Source organism: Daucus carota, chromosome 7, assembly GCF_001625215.2.
Source record: "Daucus carota subsp. sativus chromosome 7, DH1 v3.0, whole genome shotgun sequence".
NCBI classification, from domain to species: domain Eukaryota; kingdom Viridiplantae; phylum Streptophyta; class Magnoliopsida; order Apiales; family Apiaceae; genus Daucus; species Daucus carota.
Window position 1 is genome coordinate 15,386,516 of NC_030387.2, and position 23,450 is coordinate 15,409,965.

At 33.0% G+C, this 23,450-nt stretch overlaps 2 protein-coding genes across 4 annotated transcripts; both read right to left on the reverse strand.

Annotated features, from left to right (window-relative positions):
• Positions 1 to 566: 566 nt before the first annotated feature.
• On the reverse strand, positions 567 to 6,180 carry LOC108193392 (probable LRR receptor-like serine/threonine-protein kinase At1g67720). Its single transcript, XM_017360014.2, is given in 16 exon segments — positions 567 to 1,276; positions 1,279 to 1,333; positions 1,867 to 1,999; positions 2,076 to 2,262; positions 2,340 to 2,405; positions 2,479 to 2,605; positions 2,788 to 2,993; positions 3,147 to 3,316; positions 3,556 to 3,624; positions 3,723 to 3,794; positions 3,889 to 3,957; positions 4,046 to 4,117; positions 4,478 to 4,613; positions 4,718 to 5,229; positions 5,408 to 5,939; positions 6,012 to 6,180. Coding segments are annotated over 16 exon segments (2,697 nt in total). The 5' UTR covers positions 6,070 to 6,180; the 3' UTR covers positions 567 to 1,043.
• Positions 6,181 to 13,702: 7,522 nt separating this feature from the next.
• Positions 13,703 to 18,824, reverse strand: LOC108195753 (uncharacterized). 3 transcript variants are annotated; one of them, XM_017362708.2, is made up of 6 exons: positions 18,658 to 18,824; positions 18,385 to 18,452; positions 16,060 to 16,116; positions 15,825 to 15,963; positions 15,553 to 15,698; positions 13,703 to 14,025 (listed from the first exon to the last, which is right to left on the reverse strand). In XM_017362708.2, the coding sequence occupies exons 2-5, from the start codon at positions 18,445 to 18,447 to the stop codon at positions 15,565 to 15,567; spliced, it is 393 nt and encodes a 130-aa protein (XP_017218197.2). In that variant the 5' UTR covers positions 18,448 to 18,452; positions 18,658 to 18,824; the 3' UTR covers positions 13,703 to 14,025; positions 15,553 to 15,564. The 3 variants fall into 3 exon arrangements, with proteins under 3 accessions (XP_017218197.2, XP_063937820.1, XP_063937821.1); XM_064081750.1 differs by lacking the exon at positions 16,060 to 16,116; XM_064081751.1 differs by lacking the exon at positions 18,658 to 18,824 and having other exon boundaries at positions 15,825 to 15,913; positions 16,104 to 16,116; positions 18,385 to 18,494.
• Positions 18,825 to 23,450: the final 4,626 nt, after the last annotated feature.

Here is a 23,450-nt window from a genome sequence, read left to right on the forward strand (position 1 = left end):
TAATATTTTTAATAATTCTCGAAGATCATATATAAAAATACCAACCACTAAAATGAAAACTAAGAAACTATACCATATATGTCATCATCCGCTTATATGTCGAATTTTTAAATCGGTACAAATAAGATTAAAATCCAAATTCAAAATATCGGATTCGATAATATTCAATCTGATATCCACTGAATCGGATTTTGTGGCCGTTTGAATGAGTTTAAAATAAGTGCTTCTTTCTTAAAGTAAAAAAGTGAAGCAGAAGTTAGAAACAAGTTAACACTTATAACTGATTTAAAGTGTTAAGTTTTTTAAGAACTTCTTACTTTATACACAAATGATGTAAGAAAAGCGGAAGCTGGCTTCTCAAAAAAAGCACTTAAATTATGCAGCCCAACAAGCACAAATTGTTACCACGATCATAATTTAAAAGCAGTCGGGACGAGTGGACAAATAAAAGAGATAAAAAGTTACTCCCTGGTCTCACAATACATATCTCTTTTGGAAAAATTAAGCATATTAAGAAAGCATATATTAACATTTTCTCACTTATATCTCTAGTAAATGCATGAATGTAGACTCTTATTCAACCTCCATTAATTGTTTAAGAAGGGTTTGTCTATGTGTGCCTATGGGCACATGTTAAACGTGGAATTTTTTGCGATCATTTTGATTGGTGTGGTTGGTGTATTTGCAAGGGGATTCAACATTATTAAGAAGTAGAAGCCAATCAAAATGATCTAAATACAAAAATTTCAGCGCTTAGCATGTGTCCATGACACACCACAAAAAACCCATATATTCGCATTGAAAACTAAAAGTATACATGTATTATGAGACAAAAATTCCTTCCAAAGGAGACATGTATTGTGGGACAGAGGGAGTACGAATTACGCTCCACTTGATGCTTGGTATAGGCCGTAGGCATATCAGTTGCAAGAGCTGCATTCCTAAAGAAAAGAGTATACATGCTACTGTGTTCCTGCAAGAAGTTGTTAAGTGATTGCATTTTGATCAGATAAATCAGGATAGCAAGCTGAAGTAACTAACGATTAATCAGATAACTCAGGGCTTTCGATGTCGAGAAAACTGGTCAATAAAGTCCTGCGTGACGACTGCGATTTTGCATTCCCTGAGACTGTTTCATCACTTCCTTTCTCAATTTTGATTGCATCCTGTATAGCCAGAATGATGTCCTGCATTCTTGGTCTGGAAGATGAGCGTTGTTCGACACATTGGATTGCTACTTCTGCGATCCTCCATACTGACTCAATTTTTGCCTTTCTGCTACAGAAGGATCTACGATGCTTTTCACATCCCTCTTGCAGATCATAGACCTTGCCTACATTTTATTAAATTCAAATGATTCGACTACATTGCATCCTCAGAACCAGCAAACAATTCCGATGGAAAAGAAAATCAGACAACTTTAGAAGAGAAATAATTGTACTTGACTGGCCGCATTTCCTCTGCAGCATGTGTCTTTTAGAGTCTGTTTGGATGAGTTTATGACTAATGACTTAATGTGATTTATGACTTAACGTGACTTATGTTATAAGCTGACAACTTAAAATGTCTGTTTGGATAATTTTGACTTATTAATGACTTATGAGATATTAAAAATATAATAATAAAATAAAAGTGATTTATGGATAACTTGGGCTTATTTCTGACTTTAAGCCAAATTCTGACTTATTACACATACCGACATTTTTCAGCTTAAAGTCAGAAATAACTTAAACCTGGGCTTAAAGCCTCTAAGACTAATGTTCACCAATAAGTTATTTTTCTCTCCAGTGTGCAGATTGTCGTTTCATGAATGTTTTAATTGATGTCGTGGGAAAGATGGAATAATATAGATATGTGTGTGCTTACCCAGTGAACAATGTTCCAATCAGTGCCTGAATCTTCAGTTGATACAGGCTTTCTTCCGGAAACCAGTTCTAAGAGAACAACACCAAAGCTATATACATCACTTCTTTTAGTTAATTTTTTGTTTGCATAGTACCTGGGTGAAAAATTAACCCTGTCAGGATGAGGGTAAAGGAAGAGATTAGTATAGACAATCACATGGTAAGGCTTACCCTGGATCAAGGTATCCGACAGTCCCTTGAGCTAAACTTGATACGTGGGTTTGATCATCTTCAGTTTGCCTTGACAGTCCAGAATGAGATAATTTTGCCCTCATATTGATATCGAGGAGAATATTGCTTGTCTTTACATCACCGTGAATAATACTTGGGTTGCATCCAGAGTGTAAATATTCGAGGCCTGCAGGTAATGTTCAATTTCAGCTTCAGTATTGGTTAAAAATTGTCACTAGGTGAAAAAAAATGTCAGCTGCCAACCTTTAGCTGCATCTTCTGCAATTTGAAGACGGGAGAGCCAGTCTAACGACTTCTGATTGGAAGAATCTGTAAGTAAATATATGTCGTCAATTAATATTTTTTGTCTAATCAATCGTCAAATAGGCTAAAAGACATGTACCATGTATGTGATCACGCAAAGTTCCATTGTGCATGTATTCGTAAACAAGCATACTCTGATGTGATTCTTTACAATATCCAATTAAAGAAACCAAGTTTCTGTGGTGAATTCTAGACAAGCGAGCAACCTGCAAAAGGTTTACAAGAATACTTACTGAAACTTCTGATAATACTTGCAACTGTTTATTGGTTACATTTCTAGAATATATATCCGCTTTGCTTTACAACAGAGAGAAACAGGGTAGCTTACTCTGAATGATGCAATTACTCTGAATGTAGAAGTCTATACAAAGAATGCATATATAATTACCTCAGTAACAAATTGTCGGTTTCCATGATTGGATGAATCAGCCATCACTTCAACCGCCAAATCTTTTCCATCTTTCATTCTCCCAAAATACACAGGTCCAAAACTTCCTTTACCTATTTGCTTAGAAAAGCTTTTAGTAAATTCTTCTATATCAGCGAATGTTATATGGTATGAAACTTCTTCATCAATCCGATTCCTGCCTCGTTCTATTCAATATGCTGAGGACTGGTTAGTACTAGTACACATACCACCACCCAATGACAAAAAACTGGGACTAATCATTACAATTATTTGCAGTACTAATTAAAGGAAGAAATAGAGAATTAACAAAAAAATGATAACACTAGGGAAGTGCATACCTTTTCCATTATTCTTGAACCACCTCTTTTTCTGAAGATGATACAATAATAACAAAGTTCCTAAAAACAGAAGGAGAAGAATCGCTAGCAATCCAATTGAAACTCCAACAATCATTCTGCGATATCTTTTATGCTTAGTGCTGTCCCTTAGACCAGGATTACCTTCATAACTGCAAGACAAAATGTTATACCAATTTTTTTATCAACTAAATCAGATAAATAATTTTGTCTCTATTATCCAATTATCGGGGTTACAATCAGCATAATGTTGCAGATTCTGGTGCAAGTAGGCACATTATCAAAGAAATACACTAAAATGAATATTTTGTATCAAATTATGAGATCTGGGATATCCCACTAGACAAATATTCAAAAATTGTTACACATTTCTGTCAAGAAGCATACTCACCTAAGAATTAGTTTTCCTTTTAGCAATGTGGAGGGGATATCCCCAGTCAAAGAGTTATTATCTACATACCTGCAAAAAAGTAAGTGTTTTAAGTGACTTCAAATAGGAAAGGCATCATTCAGTCACATTTTATTGATCTAAAGGCGATTTGTTTAATATTTCCATACAGTTCTTTTAAGCTTGGCAAACTGCCCAAACAAGATGGTATTGGACCTGTGAGTTTATTGTTCTCTAGATGCCTGCATATTCACCAAATGTAACAAGTGGTCATGAAATTTTAAATCTATCTGTGCCAATCAGTAGTATGAAATTACAAAGAGGAACAAAACCTACAAAATTTGTAAATTGATGAGGTTAGTCATGTCAGGGATTGGACCCTCGAAGGAGCTTCCGTTCAGCCACCTGATATAAAAGAAGCAATCAGATTGTGGTTTTGGTTTATGACATAACTTGAAAAACCATATAGTTGTCACTGTTCTACTGAACTTACAACTCGATCAATCCATCCATATTATTTAGATCAGGTGGGATTTCACCTTCCACATTCCTTCCTGACAGTGCACTGTACAAAGTTATCAGTAAATCACCTGAATGTGCATTGTCTTGTTAGTCATATTAGTGAAATATATGTTACAAACTTGGGAATAGACCGTCAAGGTAGTTTATGGTTGTGTCAATGAAGCTCAGGTTGTCAAAGGACCAGGCTGAATGCGACCTAGGATTCTAATGGACCTAACACATTTTTTCTTTGGCAGAAGCACCAAATTTTTTAATAGTTTCTAGCATTGATCATAATCTTTCGTATTTTCATGCTTATTCTATTAAAGTTTTATATTTGGGCAGACTTTGTTCTTATGAAAAAAAGTTTTGGATTGAAATATGAGGTGCCCCTTACTAAAATATGAGAAAGTAAGCAACTCACATTTTTGTGATCCTCGGTGGTATACTAGTGCTGCAATTCACCCAATCCCAGGGTGTAGGAACACAAGGGTCACCACGAGCTTCATCCTTCATATAACTGTCCATAGACTTGCCTCGAAGAGAATTGAGAGTGTTTACTGGCATATGGAAATGAAAACTTATTAGATACAGGTAAAGTAAATAAATTCAAACAATATTTGCGCAGAGAATCTGGTTTGAGCTGCAACATGAGTACTCTTACCATCTCGCACATCTGTCTTCTTGGCAATCGGCACATATTTGCTTATTTCAATAGCATTTAGGAGTGGCCCATGGGTCGAATCCGGGGTCTTTACAAATGAGAATGATAATACAAAATCAAGTGTTACATTTTTGAAGCTTGGTTCATATAATGTGTAGCTTCTGTGCGCATTCTCAGCAATATTGATAACAGCAGTGTTGTAGTCAGGAATCTCAGGTTGAGCTATTGTAAATTTCCTACTTTCTGAAGTCTCAAATTCTTCAATTTCAGCAAAATATGCATAACCTCGAGCACTGGCAGGGAAGTCTTCTAGGTTCAGCCTATAAGTAAGATTGCCTTTGGTACCAACAACTGCAGTTTGCATTACTTTTAATGGCGGGTGCTCTTTTGCGTTTGTGTTTATGTACTTTGTTGTGTTGACTCTTTCAGTACCTGGGGCAACCCCTACAAGAAAATTTTGCCTTCTTTCAAGATCAGAACTCCATATGCGATCATATGGATCATCAGGATACCTGAGACGACATTCATCTTTATGTAATTGCATGACTAATCTAATAATCTATTCGGAAAACAACTAAATTCAGCATATTTATCTTACTCTTTGTTTGAACTAGTCTTATAATAGTGATCTGATTCAGGAATCATTCACAATTCCATCTTCTCAAATTACAAGAGAAGCCGAGAGCATACCTTATAGCTTCATTACTCGTAGCACCAAAATTCACTCTGGCTGCTACCTTTAAGTAAAATTCATCCTCAAACTCCGTAGCATACATTGACTGATTCAAAGGCCGCAGCTCAAGAGTGGAAATAAAAGGAGAACCCGTGGTTGCTTGACACAAGCAGACATCAACAGAATTCGACTGAGCCCTAATGATCATTTCCTCCACATGTACCTCAGAGGCATTGGTAATACTCACAGTTGACCACTTGGTTGCATCCAAATAAACCTGAAACTTGGGGAAAGTACTCTTGGAGTTTCCATATAGAAACGTTGCGCGAACAAGGTACCTCCTCCTCTCCTGAGTCCTCAGAGTGTAGCAGTACTTTTTGTCATCAACAGGAAAGTCTCTGCGTTTTCGATACTGTGGCAAACTTGCCTCTGGATCCTCCAGCTCAGCTGATTGTCCAGAGCTAATAATTCCGGAGTCCGAAATCCATGGCAAGCCAGTGTTGAGGTCAGTATAATTGCTTGATCCTCCACAGTCTATGCTTATGAACTCTGCATGTTAGCTTGGTTGTTATTATATTGCATGAATTTAGATTGATCGAGGAATACAAAGAGGAGGCGTACCTGTAACTTGGCACATAACATATGGAACTAAGGCAAGAAGACAGAATATCAAACCCATGAATGTTAGTTTTTTTAGAAACCGAGGATTCAAGTGTTTGTGGCTACATTCTTAGCATATAAGATAAGAATTATAAGTCAAGTGAAGTCAAGTTCAGCATCCAAGTATCTAACATAACTTCAATTGGTTTTTATCTGAGGTGCTCGTGGACAAATGCTAAAGATCAAATTTCATATATTTAATTGACGGGCTACTACTTGTTAATAATATGAACCCCTGCATATAATCCAAAAACTTCATCAATCAAAATAAGCTAAGTATATCAAATTTAGCGCTTACTCGCTTAACATGTGTCTATGTACACGCACGAATCCAACTTTAATTAACTTTAGCTTTTAACCTTTACTAATTTTTGACTAGTTTATCTTATGTGATGTCTTTTTTTTTCTTTGACAGGATATCTTATGTAATGTCACTAACTCGCATTCAAATTAAATCTGTTATGTTTCGAGTTTTCTTTTCATATACTTTCTACTTTAAATTTCACTTTTGCTGCTTTGAAAAATAAAAGCATCATGTTAATGTTTCTCTCACAAATTTTTTTCGTTAAGCTATTTTTTGATTTAGGCATAACAGTTTTGTTATAAATATCGTGCGACTCCGTCATATATTCAGTTTATAATTTTATGACTGTTTAATTTCCTTATTATTTCAGTTGAACTACGCGGTTGATGTGGGGCCCTTGGTACTGGTGCATGTGAGCACGTTTATTGGTCATTCTGAATGTGGAAGGAAAATCTGGAACCATTTAAATACCTAAATGCAATAAACCAAATTTCAAAACTCCGTCTACACTGGCGTTTAAGAATTTCGTCGATTTATCGAAATTTCATTACTAATCCTAGAAATCGGAAATCCGAAAAGTCAACGATTAATCGAATAATCAAAAAATAATTAAAATAATTAATCGGTGTTATAAATAATATATTTATGTGGATGTCCTTTGGCTTTTCACTAGCCAAACCTTTGGCTTTTCACTAACTAGACCTTTGGTTTACTTATAACTGATTTTGTAATCTTATATAAAGGACATGTGTGTAACACATATGATATATACAATCACATCTTCTCCTTTCTCTCTTGTCTATCTCTCTCAACAATCTCTTTACATATATTATTACATAACACGTTATCAGCACGATTCGCTATTCTGTTTTGTTTCTATGTTGTAAGATTCGCTATTCGTGTACTCATATTCAAAAGGATCATGATTTGAAAATTTGAGATGGGATAATCGACGAGCACTTATTTTGGTGCAAAGAGCGAGTTATACTTTCGGATGGTAAAGGTTTTTATCATTGATTTGGGTAAAGAATTTTCTTGAAGCAAGGGATCTTGAACTTACAAGAATGTAAGATTTTAAGGTACGCCTCCTTTCACTATTCTTTACATTTTATGATATTATACTAAATAAACGTCTATATTTGAGTTATATGTTAATCTTGCATTTCTCAAAAAAAAAAAAATCACACTAAATTTGTTGTTTGTCAGAATTAATAGATTTAAGATATTTGTCCATCAATTTTCTACAACTTTAATTGGTTAAGATTTACGATATTATATATGTAAGTTTGTGAATTCATCTACATTTACATATGCATGGTATGACTTTGGTTGTAGGTATTGTAAATTGTTTTCTATCTAGTTTGAGTAATATATATTTGCTTAATCTTAATATGTTTGTGTCTCTCTCTGTATATTTGTTATTATTGATTGGTTTGATATTGGCATAGTAAATTGTTTACTTGGATATGATTAATATCTTCCATGTTATATTATATTTTTAGTGATCATGCTTATGTTTACTTTTGTTTAACTTTTGTGGATGATATTGGTATATGTTTTAGTCCATCGGAATTTATTGAGCTTATACTCGTTGTAAAGGTCTTTTGATCATCTACAATTTTTCTTTTTCGTGTATTTCTAAAATCTGCCTATAAGTATGCCAAAATCTGCATTTTGTGTAATATATGATGCAAGTTGATTTGCTGTCACTTCTAAAATTCATAGTAAATTGAATATTGGTCCAAATATTGAACGATACCATTCTGGAAACCTCTTTTCGATATCTACGTTTTGTCTTTACATTCCATTATCATATTCTGTGATTTCGATGTCTTAAATATCAAAATACTATCATAATCAGGAGCTGATTCTGCATTTGCAGTCCACAAATATTTGTTTTTTGAATTCATTACTTGTTCGTTTTTAACGAGCCTTACCATTCTGGAAAGGTCTCGGAATATCCTACGTTTTTCGTGTTTTATACATTTCCAGATAAAATGATCTTCATAGAGTAAATTGGTATTCTTTGAAACTGGTCAGTTTTGACTTTATCATAATTCTATGACTTTATCATAGAGCAAATTGATACTCTTTGATTTCTGATATTGGATTAATATGTTTTGAGATTATTTTTGATAATGTATCAAGTATGATAGTAGGTTGTCCTAATTATTAAAAGTCATATATGCATCTCTCTAATCCAAAAGTTGATTTCCTTAAAGTCATTATCTACTTCAAATTGAGATTTGAATTGATACTAAGCTTAATTATCATAATAAGCAGATTGTGCATACTAATTAGTGGCATAGCTAATATCTTTATGAAGAATGCAAAAATTCTCTATCATTCTTATTTATGTGAATCATTTGTGACTTTATATCTAGTCGTTGTCTATATATCCTCGATTAATATATATTAAAAAGGTCCTTGCATGTCTCTATATTTAATCATTGAATTTATGTGATCACTTAAAGTTTTGAGAAAGTGAAAAACAACATGTTTTGTGTTTTAGATGAGATGGTTTGGTGACCACACACACTACGTCACTTATATCAAGTTGTCCTCCTCACATATTAACATATATTACATATTCATGCTTCAAATACATGTTATTTCGAAATCTTTATATGATATCTTGGTAAATGATAAAATCATTATGTGCCTTTGTGATTTTTAAACTTGGGATTTTTAAAGGTGATTTTTATCCCACTTGAGCTAAATGATGTTGGTATTATCTACAACACTTATTTGACGTTGTTTTTAATAGATTGAGTATATGATTGCAAGAAGTTGCACGAAATAACAACCATAAGTTGTCTCTATATAATAAAATTAGTTTATTTTTTATCACACATTTTTTATATGTTTAATTTCTGAAGATGAAAGATGTCAACATAGTATATATAATATGTTTAAACACTTGATTACATTCCATAAGAATGATATAGTGGTATAATATTCAATTTATGAGTTTATCTTAAATGATATAATACCCCTGAAGGATGGTTCTATATAAAGAATAGTATAATATTTGGATATAATAGAATAAATATTATATTGTATCCCATAGATACAATATTATGAAATTGATGAAATATTTGGGTTGTTAAGTTCATGAGTTGATATCGTGACTAAATGTGGTTTACTAAATTTGAATTATTGATGAAAGGATTATGAATTGCAACAAATGATACCGTACCATAATGTGACAGTATTAGAAAATCAGAGGATATCAACCATGATGGTAGCAATGGTCATGACATTACAAATACTTTAAATCATATTCTTATTATGTGTATAAGAAATATTTCTCTCGATTGATATAAAGATGACTAGTATCAATACTTCGTATCTAAAATGAGTCATCCAAAGGGGAGGATTATATAGGATGTCTCATTATAATTTTTCTAAATATAAGACTCGGGAAGAGAAAGTATAAAGCTCCGGAAGAGCATATATAAGGCTCCTGAAGAGCATGCACAAGGCTCTCGAAGGGCATATATATTTATCTACTCTCTGAAGTAAATTTTACCCCAGAAGAGCATGTATAGAATTGATGCAATTATACTCTCCCAAGAAAATTGAAGAATGAAATTTGATATGATTATCGCATTGAGATATCAAGTGCCTTTAAATATTGAGTCTAATTCATTGCACTAAAAGTAATTTGGAGAAAGATTCTCCACTAATTTATAATAAGCATAACTGAAATTGATTTTGAAGTAAACCAGAAGTTTACTTATTAGGTTATAGTTTGGCCTGACTAGCTAAGCCATCTTAATGATAAAGATGCGAATAGTAATTAATATTTTATATGGACCTGTAGATTTTGAAGTAAACCAGAAGTTTTTTCTTCTCAGTGATACATGTATTATTTAAGGCAAAATTGATCACCAGCAAAGATATAGTTGTGATTTTTCATCTTTGAGAATGAATAGATGAAAATATGACATGAGTTATAAATATCCCATTATTGAATAGTGAGACATGTGAAAAATATACGAAGTTATTATCAACTTGCATCCTGAAGTATGCAAGCTTTGTTATTTGGAATATATGCTTATAATGCTGGTGAATCTCATAACGAGTATTATCTCGTCCATAATAATTGTTGAGTATTTTGTATCACATATTTATCGATTCGCATCATATAAACAATTGTTATTAATCTCCCCCCATCATAAATAAATTATTTGATCATCATAGATTTTCCACCACGTTAGTAGGATCGATTCATATATTACATATGAGTGCATTTGGAATCATCAATATGTATTTGTTATGACTTGATGAGTTGTTTTCTCAAAATCAGGGGGAGAAAATAAATAGCCGGTGAAAATAGAAGTATAAGAATGAATTATCATTGCCTCATCTTGATCCTCAAAATAAAGAATATGAACCAGAAGTTCATAAGATAATTCATTTTGATGACCAAAAATAGTGACTATGACACAAACACCGGCTACATATGCTCCTATGATATTAATGTCGCAGAAGGACAACCTCAAGATATTGTTATGTCTAAAGAACGCCTGAAGCGTTATAGGCAAGTTGGTTCCATATATATATCTTATACCAAAAAAGGTGAAAAGGAGCAATAATTGATGATGGCTGGATTGAGAAATCAATAATTTTTGAAGGATCTCCGGAAGAGATTATAGATATGACATCGAAGGATCTCCGGAAGAGATTACGGACATGACAAATTAGAGAAAATAAAAGTAATGAAAATTATTGAGATCTCGATATACTATGTCTTGTCCAGAATAAAGTGGAACCATAAATCGAATCGACGTCGATGATATTTATAGAACTTGAGGTTATTGATAACAATGAGGATCATGAAGCAGAATCTGTTAGAAAATATTGATATAATTGGCCAAAGAATAAAGGATATAACTGAGGCAATTATAAAGAAAAATTATTTTGACCAGTAGTCCTCTCACACCCAAAATTGTGAAAATAGTGCGCCGTACGAATCATTATCTCTTAAAAATAGAGAAATATTTGAAACTGCAGTTAACACACCTAAAGGTGTCAAGTCAGTGGGATATGAAAGTTTTTTGTGAAAACAAAATGAAGTTTCAAAAAATAAATAAATTATTATGTGAAACTCAGATATTTGTATGATGACCTTGCATTGGTCATGAAGAGTAATAGTATTTGTGGTGGAAATGATTATTTGATTGCGAAATAGTCCCGCAATATGTGAAGGTTCGATTTAAGTTTTATACGACCCACTTGACAATAATCATCCTAGAAGGATCTTAACTGCCAGAAGCAGTATAACAAACTCTCGAGAACTACACCCTCTCAAATGGAACAGGGATTCGGACCAGAAGTCCAACACAAAATTATTTTGACAAATACATGTTATCATTATATATCAAATTATAGGTGACAACTCATAAAGTCTCTGGCCAGAGCAGATGGAAACTAGAATGTGTTTCTAGTTAACATTGAATTGAGTTGCACCTGATTAAAATACTATATGTTATATTATGTGATAAAATGTTTCTTGGTGTATATATTGGAAGAAGAATTTCTCTTTGGATGAATGATATATTGTCATATGTGAATCCCACAAGGATTATAAATACACGATAGTACACTAACTTTTGTGAACACTTGAAAGAAATTCTCGGTAATGAAGTACCGTATCTAAGTAAACTACAACATGTTTTATCATACACGTTTTGACATAATTATAAATTTATTAAAAGTTGGTTTTCCGCTTTTGATTAGTATTCATTGCTAAGTAATTGCTCGCTCTAAAGGCGTGTGAATCTTGAGAGTTTATTCAATCTCCACTAATCAATCTCATAAGGTTTTTAAGTTAATTTTGCAGGAGCAAAGTCCTCATTTCAATTAATATTAACGGTGGATCAAAATTGATTAAATTATATTGGAGTTTGGTATAAAATGAGTTTTTGCAGGAACTTCTTCCACAATATTTTGACTTCGGCAATCTAAGATGGCTAAAGCTGGAGAAACAGTGTAGCATGACAAGGATGAGAACTCCACCGACTATATATATATGAAAGCTCCACTGACTGCTTATGATAGCTACAACCCAATGAAGGCACTTTTAACATATATTTGAGAAGTTCTGGAACAGAGGAGCTCTTCAACTTAGAGATATTATTTAATATAATCATGAGGGGGAGCAAATGCACACTGCACTCTTTTTTCCTTATCCATGGTTTTTCCCACTGGGTTTTCCTGGAAAGGTTTTTAACGAGGCAGCATCACGTGCACATTATGAAATAGATATTTTTGTTCCTTCGCTTGGTTTTTATCCCACAGGGTTTTTCCAAGAAGGCTATAACGAGACATTATTTCGTTTAACGGACATCCAAGGGGGAGTGTTATAAATAATATATTTATGTGGATGTCCTTTGGCTTTTCACTAGCCAAACCTTTGGCTTTTCACTAACTAGACCTTTGGTTTACTTATAACTGATTTTGTAATCTTATATAAAGGACATGTGTGTAACACATATGATATATACAATCACATCTTCTCCTTTCTCTCTTGTCTATCTCTCTCAACAATCTCTTTACATATATTATTACATAACAATCGGGACATTAATTAGATTGGATATGTTATAAATAATAAAAGTCGTCTGATCGCCCTTGTGGACACAAATTTTCACCTTTCATTAATTTACTTCACTTCACTTCAACTCTAGTCTAGTTTGTTTGTTGATCAAGTAGTATGATCAACTTGAGAAATATTATCATTTTTTATTCCTACTTATTTTCGAGTCTGATTTAAAATTTGATATAAAAGGAGTCAAATGAGTAACGATGACAAAGAGGTGAGGAAGGTTGAAATGTTTCTCTATGGAACAAGAGTTGGAGAATAAAGAGGAAGAGTGTGGCCAAGAGAGGAGGAGGTTTAATATTTAGAGGGAAAACCAGACAGAAACAGAAAGCGAGAATATAAGCTTCTGGATACAGGCACATACCGCAACTTCATAGGCACACAGTCATATCTGATAGGCGCGATTCAGTGAGTGCATTAAGTACCACAACAACCCAAGCTTTGTACATATATAGAGACTTAAAAGCTGAAAATCCTGCAGCATATTAAACACAATGTAAACACGGAAAGCTACCTCGTAATACCAAAGTTAACCAAACATTACACACCATGTAAGCCCTGAAAGAGGACTCACAATACTAAAGTTAACCAAAGTGCTCGTACTCTAGCGGTGTTGCTCTCACTCCCTTTACAGAAGGGGTCGAGGGTTTAAGCCTTGATGAAGGCAAAATGTGTGTGTGTGTGTGTGTGTGTGTGTGTTAATATAATAATACAAGACATGTTAAAGCAATAATATAGGGTCCAATGCAAAATATAACTAAAAGCTCCACAATGACTAATTAAATACACAATATGGTTTTGTCACAAAAAAAAAAAATACACAATATGGTAAAACCAGTTCACCGAGCAATATATTCTCTAACCACAGACACAGTATACCACTATACCTTGCCTTCGTTTTCTTTTCGTTTTCTCATATTTTTTATTTATATTATACAAAATGAACAACAACAAACACCACCCCTTAAGGGGGTGAAGGCGATACCACTAGAGTCCTTTGGTTATTGTATCATCTTCTCCTCACCTTGCACTTCCCTTGGTAACCAATGTGAGCTGAAGCACTACAACAGAGGAGATAAAGAAGCTGCTTTTAGTATTAGAATAAACTTTGGGTACAGAAAGGTATATATGACATAATGACAGGGATATTGGGAGCATATATTAGTTGCACAGTTGCACTACACATTCATAATGTGATCACAACAAACGTTACGCTACCAGATAGAAATATTCAGTTAGTTTTGTACTTTAATTCTTCTGAATATCAAAGTAAAGTCTGTTGAACCCAAAACCAATGATGCTCTCAAAAAATCCGACTTCGGAAGGTTTGTGTCAGAAGTCAGTGTGATGGAGGGCAACTTAGAATTAAATTGTAAGTCATACTACCTTCATGTCACAACATTATATTCAGGATAGATTAAAATAAAACTATACAAGCAACTGACAGAAATGGATACACTGATGACAGGGATGTTTAGTTTGTGATTAATACGAAAATTCAAGAAAACAATTCTAGTAGGATACTTTATAGACTGTGACAGAGACCTTGGACATGATATGTGCAACTTCATATATTAGTAATATGAGGGTTGGAACCTCTTACTGGAAACCTGAAGATCAGAGTAGGATCAGGGAGGTGTGATGACTCTCATGTGACTCGAGGTTATTTTTTTTGTGGGTGTGATTGTTACTGGCCTTGTATAGATTTGAAAATCCTTTTGCTTCTTAGCAGGTTTAGGTGTGTTTCCTAGGACATGCAAAGTGTGGTTTGATGCTGAAGAGAAATCCACAGGATTTAGCACAAGGGGGACATCGGAAATTCCTTGGCACTCTTGGAAAGTGCAGCTATCATGGAAATTGGAAGTGTTGGGTGGTTTGCAGAGAAATTATTGCCTGGAAGATTTTCCGCTGGTTTGTTTGGTGGTATTATTGGTCTTTTAGTAGCTGGTGTTTGGGTAATTCTTGCTACAGGGCTGACTAAGGTGAGTTTTTCTGTCATTGCTTGAGATTCCTTTTTGCTTTTGGTGTTTCATCTCAGAATACAGTCTGGTTGGTATGTCCAGGTGGTTTGTTCATAATGTCAAGGAGTTTTCTTAGACATTGGTCCTTGATTCCTCAGATAAGTGTTGGAATTGGACCAGTTGAACTTAGATTTTCTAAAACCAAAGTTACTGAAAATGGAGTAGGCTTCAGAACTTGCTCAATGTAGCATGAACATGTAAGAAATCTCCTTTGATCCTTTCATCTATTTTCTTCAGATGAATAACTATCCATTTAAAACATGGAGAAAATTTGATATGGGTCAGCGCAGAGCTGATTGCTTCGGCTATGAAACTATCACAACATTTATCTATGTATATATTATGCTGACAGGGCCCATTTCCATTCATGTAACTGGAATACTAACTTTCTTCAAGAATATATTAGTGGAAGAAATTTACTCTAATGAGCTTATATCAAAAAGACTGAGGTTACTTAAGCATTTCTATGCAAAAGTGTGGCATTCTATTCACAGGAGATTTAGTTAAACAATGTCATCAAAACTAGATACCTTAACAAAGTTCAGTAAATCATAATTCATATCTCACCTGTCTTGCCTCTCAGTTCCGCTCCCAACCAACATTAGGATCAGGAACTTCAAAGTTGCTGCTTGGTATACTTATATTGGTGTCCTCGCCAGTTTGCCTCATTTCACTACGAGCAGTGGCAAACCCAAGATTTTTCCAAATATAACCTGAGCCAAAGTTTACACTCAGTCCCAAAAACATACTTTCATAATTTTACAAATTTGTAGTAAATGCGAAATTTATTTAAAGAATAACTCCAACTATAATTTATGTTATGACTTGGGGATAAAAACCTGGAACCCATGCTATGCCAAGGGCAACCCTTTTAACAAGCTCACAATTTGCTATCCAGCCGTTCCACTTCTCAAGTTCATCTTGAATCCTGTTGACAGGCATTATTGTCGAGTGTCTACTCACCACAGTCACAGATACCTATACACTCATAAAAAATCAAACAATTTCATAATTATCTAATGAACTACTATAATTCAAAAAGGAAAAACTCTATGACCAAACTATATAACTCACTGGTGTTGGGGGAAAGCTCACAAATTGCGGGAAAACAGGCTTACCATAAATCACCTTCTGTATGTATTTAAACAAAATGTTAATGTTAAATCTCAAGTTAGGAGCCTAAATGAAGAATCTCTTGCAGATGCTCTAGGTTCTTTAAAATTACAGGCACATCAGCTAATCAGCTGATTGATTCATTTAACCAAAATATAATTGACGACAAGTCGTTTCAAATGTTGAAATCTCCCCCTCCCTTTCTCTCTCTCCCTCCCCCTCCTTTACTCTCTTACAGACACAAAATTCTTGAAAACACGTACATGGTTTGTAATATATGGCTATTTAACATATTTGTTCTCATTACATGGCGTTGAATCAATCTGTGGCGCTACGTCACTAATTTCTTTCGTGAAAACCACAAACAAGAACACCAACACTTGATCCTTCTTGTTCCACCAGAATTCCTACAACATTACATACTCAACTCTATTATCAACTCTGGTTCTGTGGAGGGTTGCCTTCCAATTAGATCCGATCGTGCATCACGATAATGGAACGGGAAAAGGAGTGCTGGTGATTCTTTCCCAACAAATATGATACACACGTATTCTACGGATCTACATGTCAAGATTTCGACACTCAAAAGTAAAGGTGTACTTTTTCCGATTCTTAATTTACATGTTTATGTGACTATTTGTTTTCTTAATATATTCAATATTATTGTATGTTTTTAAAAGTTTTGATGTGATATTCAGATTTTCTTTTTAAATTTGTATTTGTGCGCGATTATCAATTGTTGTAGGTGTTTGTTTTATGTCATAATTTTGTCTTTTTTGATTTATCTGGTAGATGAGAATATTGGTGAAGTGTAGTCAAACTTATGATGTATATTAGGTGCTTAATATGTTGTTTTCTTATCAATTTTAATTGTGTTTTATGATCTTCTTAGGTTAGAATTTGCTCATCCTTGTTGTTAGTGACTTGACCAGATATGGTGATGGTTGGTGATGATAAGATGGTAGTATCAATTAGCGTGATTTTGAAAATTTTTTCATTAATCTTATTGCATGATTATAGGCTTTGCTTTGTAAAATGGGTAAGGTTTTTGCCCTCTTTTATTATATTAAATTGGTTTTAATAGTAGTTATTGCAGTTTAATTTTTAATTTTTTAAATGGTAAGTTGACTCTTGGTTGGTGATGATAAGATGGTAGTATCAATTAGGGTGATTTTGAAAATATTTTCATTAATTTTATTGCATGATTAAAGGCTTTGCTTTGTAAAATTGGTAAGGTTTTTGCCCTCTTTTATTATATTAAATTGGCTTTAATAGTAGTTATTGCTGTTTAAATTTTAGTTTTTTAAATGGTAAGTTGACTCACTTGATTGGCGTTAATCTTTGAATTTTATTTTTTCTCGAATAATTGCTTGTATATATATGCTCTAAATGCTTTAATTCTCATTGATTGGATTTTAATGCATTATCTTAACTTGTGTATATTGACTTGCAATCTTGATTTGGCTTTTATTTGTACCATTTATGGGTGGCCATGATTGATGGCGTACATTCTTGGCCTAATAAACGGCAATTCCGTGCCATTTTGTTGGCTTGTTTATTACATTTTATTTAATTTGTCACTTAAAATTTTAGATATTTTTTGAAGATTGCAATTTTATATATTGATACTTTTATCATTAATTATTCTTAGTATTTATTTATCTTATTATATATCTAGCCAAAGGGTCTCCCTTTGGTTAGATATAATTTTTTTCTGTTTTCTTTCTTATATTATCCTCTTTTTTTTGTCGAATTATTTTTATATTTATCATTTCATTTCACTTTTACCACCTTTTGATTTGATAAACTATACTGATATTAATTATTAAAATTTATTGTATTTTCTTGTTATTAATCAATTGTATTTGTTTCAGGTAGCGTGGTCTTACAAGTTGGGACATTTTCTTTTCGGACATTGAGGTCTTATTGTCTAAACTTCCGGAGACATTTTCATGTCTTTCGGTTAGATGATAAGCTTTTTTGAATGAAAGAAACTCCTCGGAGTATTGGCGTTTTATCGATACGAGCAAGTGTATTTTCTGTCAAAAAAAAAAAAAAATGTTAATGTTAACATTAATGGGTTAAGTTTAATCAAGAACTACTTCACTGGAGAACCCCCCAAAAATAAGAAGACTTCTTTAGTCGAGTTGTCACATTGTTGACCAAAAATCATAAGCTATGCAAATAACAACATTATAAGAAACTTTTATGCATTTGAAGATAAAATCAGTGATAATTACAGAACACATAAATCACGTCCTGCTACCTGCTGGTGGATATTAATACCTCTTTCGTGTTTTCTTCGACAAGCCCAATGGTTGCCAACCCCATTACATTCTTTGGAGCCATAGTTCCTGAAGATATTTGACATCTAGAGAATCAAGTAAACATTTAAATTATATAACAATATTTGTAAAACCCTGATGCTTAATGATCATTCAACAACTAATTAACCACACCACAATTCGATGCTTATCAGAATCAATAAAGAATTCATTAGAACATAAGTTGCAAACTCAATTGTGAGAGATACGAGAAACTAAAATGGTTGAAAATCACCTGTGTTTTGGAGAGAGAGAGAGAGAGAGAGAGATGCAGCGACGATGTAAATAGGAAAGAAGGGAGAAGACAAGGCTGAGAAATGAGTGTCAGGGCCGGCACCCACTTAGGTTTATTGTGACGGCTGTCTGCACCTTTTTGCTAAATTCTATGATCTCGTTTGGATCCATGAAATACTACACTTTCCATTAAATTCGGAATGTAGGATGATGTCAGAACTTTTAGTTAGATACGGAAATCATTATTACATTCTGACAAAAACAAATTCCTAGATTTCACGTGCTACTGAGAAATTTCCATACTCCCTCCCCCTCTTTTTTGATTTTTTAATATATATTTCAAGGTCCTTTATCCACATAAATAGGAATATTATTTTAAACCTTTTTTATAAATAAATGAATTGGTGTAGTCTTTTTACTCAAAAAATAAAATTTTGAATATAATATTTTTGATTACATAACTAAAACATTCTGATATACATGTCAAAAAATCAAAACACAAATATTTAAGATATTTAAAAACAAAAAGAATAATTTATAACAAATGTTCCATGCATAGTCGTAACAAATAGTTAATTCTTACGTGTGAGTTAAGATTTATGGAATGTTTTTATTTTGTCTCTAAACACTAATAAGTAATAACCATTTTTATTAGTTAGAGATTTTTGTTGTATACAATTTATTAATATTATAGAGTCAAAATGACACGTATTTTAGTGCTCCTCGATATATATCTTTTAGATTAACTTTTCTGAAAAAAAAATCTTAATATAAGTTGAATTTATGATTGATCATGTGGCCAGAAAAAAGATATTTTCGAGAAACGATACGACTAAAGTGGCTATACATGCAAATCCATTTTCGGATCGATATGCTCCCACTGGAATTGTAAGTTCCAGAACAGCTGGCTAGTATACTACCATAATGAAACTTCCCTTTTTTTTTAAGTTGAATTTATGATTGATCATGTGGCCAGAAAAAAGATATTTTCGAGAAACGATACGACTAAAGTGGCTATACATGCAAATCCATTTTCGGATCGATATGCTCCCACTGGAATTGTAAGTTCCAGAACAGCTGGCTAGTATACTACCATAATGAAACTTCCCTTTTTTTTTATTGGGATCGGATTTATTTTGGCTTCGTTGGGGGCTTGTATAGTTTGTTACGCCAGCTCCAAAAGGATAAGTTGCGTCGGAATCGAAAAGATTCCGCGGAGTTCATAATTGCATAAAAGGAGTCAAAGTAGTGGTTGTAGCGCATTGAGGCACCTCTTCGACGGTCCTCGAACGCCCGGCCTGACGGCTCGCTCTCGAAGACATTAAAATACGTATCAAATTGTGAACGTTTAAAATTGAATGTTGACGGAAAAATATCAAATTGTGTATATAAACCGATATAAATATGTACTCCAAATCGACGAATTGATACAACAGGCATGTCGTCGAACAAAATTCTTATCCACTCTCAAAACTCAAAACTGCTAGTGCAAACTTTAACTTAGATCTGCAGGCTTTTCTTAAAGCAGGCCAGTATAGTACAGTTTTAGCCAAATGTGCAATGTTTTCACTTCCGGCCCGCGTTCATTATGCATAAAAAAAGAGACTGAATTATTTACCCCGTTACACACACCAGCACAGAATAGTCTCAAAGTATTCGGTCTTGCCATTCAAGTAAGAAAAACGTAAATGCCCGAGCTACTTTTTGTCGTTGATGTCTAGACCTGACGAGACTTCAGTGGTTCACATGTATAATGGAGTAAACTTCAATGGCCGGAGAGTAACATAGTCATTACGAAAAAATTATACTTAAAAACAGGTATATGGAAAAATCAAGTTAATTACTAAATGCAGCTGCAAAATTATTTTATGCAGAGTTACTGACAAAAGCCTACAACTATAACGCTTCCGATGAACCATAACGACGACTTCTTACAATAAACTCGATTACAAATCAATCAGCGCACTACAACTCTCATTTCAAAGGATTAATCGTCTAACACATAATTTAACTAAAGTCTACGTATCTTTGAATTAAGGGATGCAGCTGAAAAAACTTATTAGGGAACGAACTGCCAAAACTCTAACTAAACAGGAAATAAAATTTGAGCTGAACCAACCACCAGCCACATTTTATCCTTACAACAACATATAGCAAAGTCTTAAATATTGGAAAATTATAGGAAGTTCGACTTATCTCGAAAAGCTTACTGATAAAGGACAGGGCACTTCAGCACAAAAGGTCGAATGTAAAATATAACTTGAAGCTCCAAGGAGTCTGGTGCTAATCGAATCCATGATCTTGTAAAAACCAAATCACCAGCATAATCTTCTGTCTCTTGGATGTTATTAAGTATCAGTCTGTGAACAATATATTCTCTCTTTTTTCCCGTCCTAAATTAAGACAGCATAGATCACACCAAATAATCAACACGGAGATATGATATATATATATATATATATATATATATATATATATATAATATATATATATATATATAAATAGGGTGTGGTTCATTGAGGAACCAAATTAACCGAGTAACCTAGGAACTATAACCTGAGTCATCCACGTGTTAACCATCCAACCCACTAACCACTATACACATAGCAGTTATGTAAAACTGTAAAATGATTTTTTAATTAAAAAATAATCTACAGTACATGATTTACAGCATGTATGTACATCCACAGCACTTCAATAATTAGAATACTGAAAATCTAAAAAAGGGTTATAACTTGTAAAAAGGAAAACAAGAAATATAATACATTAGAAAAGAAAAAAAAATATTACATACACCAATAATACACTTTAAAATATAATCGTAATTTACAGAACACACTTTATAAACTACCAAAAATTATAAGCAATCGTTAAAAACTAAAAGTAAGTATAGACTTAACATACATAACAAAAAAATTACAGCATTAAAAAAAAACAGAACATAAACAAAATTATACATAACATAAATAAATTACTGAACATATAAAATATACGAAAAATATACAAAATGCATATATTTGTACATTTTCAAAACAGAATACTAAAATAATGAGCCTGTAAGTACAATTAATTTTTCAATATAAAAGAAGGTTAGGAAAAGCAAATAAATACAGAACACGAAAATAATTAATACAGAACAGTACAAAACAATAAATACAGAACACGAAAATAATTGGAAAAAATTAATTGTTATATAATACAATTAATACAATACAATTGTTATATACAGAACATATATAATACAATTAATTTTTATAGAATACAGTACCAAAGCAAATAAATACAGAACACGAAATAATTGGAAAAAAATTAACATTGTGCAGAAATATATATACACATAATAATAAATTAGAACATAAAAGTATGTAATAAACTATATTAAAACCAGAAACTAAAATACATGACAAATCAAAATTACATATTTGAATACGAGATGTAACTGCTTTGTTTATCCAAAATAATGTAACTGCTTTCCACTTACACATGCACATGGGTTGTACGGTTCTAGTTCCTAGGTTACTAGTTATTGTTACTTGCAGAGAAGCCCCCTATATATATATATATATATATATATATCAATTATCATTTCACACAATACATAACTATACATCATACATCCATTCACCAAATTGGATTATAAAGTTGAGATAAACTAAAAGCTCACTGATTAAAACAACAGAAACACTTCAGGAAGAAAGGCCCAACGCTAAAATAACTCTCTATCTTTTCTTCTTTCTTTTCATTTTTTTTTGGACATTATACTTCAAGCTCATAATTTGGAAAGCCAATACACCAGCAAAATCATCTGCGATCACATACAAAGTACAGCTTCTTTTCTCTCCACCTTGTTTTTTCATGCAAGTAAGGTGAGTCGACCACTACATCATAGCGCGTAACAATCTGCTTTAGGTATTAGCATGAAATCTGCTGCAGGAACAAAAATATATGTCTCAATAAATCGCACAGAAATTCAAGTAGAAATTAAATACTGCAAGGAAACAGCAAATAAATATATTGCAAGGAACAAAAATATATTGTCTCAATAAATTGCGCAAAAATGTAGATACATAACACTCTATATACTCTCTCACCCCCAATCCATTCTATATTCCAACCAGACACAAGCTTTAATAATGCCATCTACAATTAGGATTCATAGTGCAAGAACTTATACTCACTGCAAAGTCAACAATGTTAAATCCTGTCAGCAAATTAAACATATACTCAATCTGACTCATGCTGTAACCCAATTACATACACAATCTAACTCATAAATAATATAGGTAATCATTGCAAATACACAGTTAGGGCATAATGGGGAAAGGGCTGATTAAAAAGAACAGGGTTCATGAAAATTTTTGGGCAAGAGTATAACACAAAACAACTGTTTCAATAACAGCAGTAAGCTGCTGAAGTACAAAATAGCTACTCACTAAACCTATAATACATTCCTAAGTAATAATGATTCTAACAGATACTTTCCCTAATTTGTTAAGCATAAGAATGATATATACTGTATCACTTATAGGCGTCCACAGCCTATCATTCCAAATAATTTCTTTAGACTTCTCCAGTTTGTCTGCATCATTTCTCCTCCGCTGAAAAAGACTCAACTCTATCGAGTTAATCAAATCACACAGAACACGATAAAGGACTATCATTAAAAATTATCTATATATGCTAGTCATAAAGCGCAAGATGATTTTTAACCTTAAATTCAACTTCAAACAGCATCATTATCTATGATGTTCATAAGGCTCAAGAAGTGGCTAAAATTTATTTTTCTATTGACGC

Coding starts and splice junctions, on each gene's coding strand:
- LOC108195753 (XM_017362708.2), bottom strand. CDS start 18,447: ATGGCTCCAAAGAATGTAATGGGGTTGGCAACCATTGGGCTTGTCGAA. Junction 16,117..18,384: donor TCGAAGAAAACACGAAAGAG/GTATTAATATCC, acceptor AAATACATACAG/AAGGTGATTTATGGTAAGCC. Junction 15,699..15,824: donor TGGCATAGCATGGGTTCCAG/GTTTTTATCCCC, acceptor ACTTTGGCTCAG/GTTATATTTGGAAAAATCTT.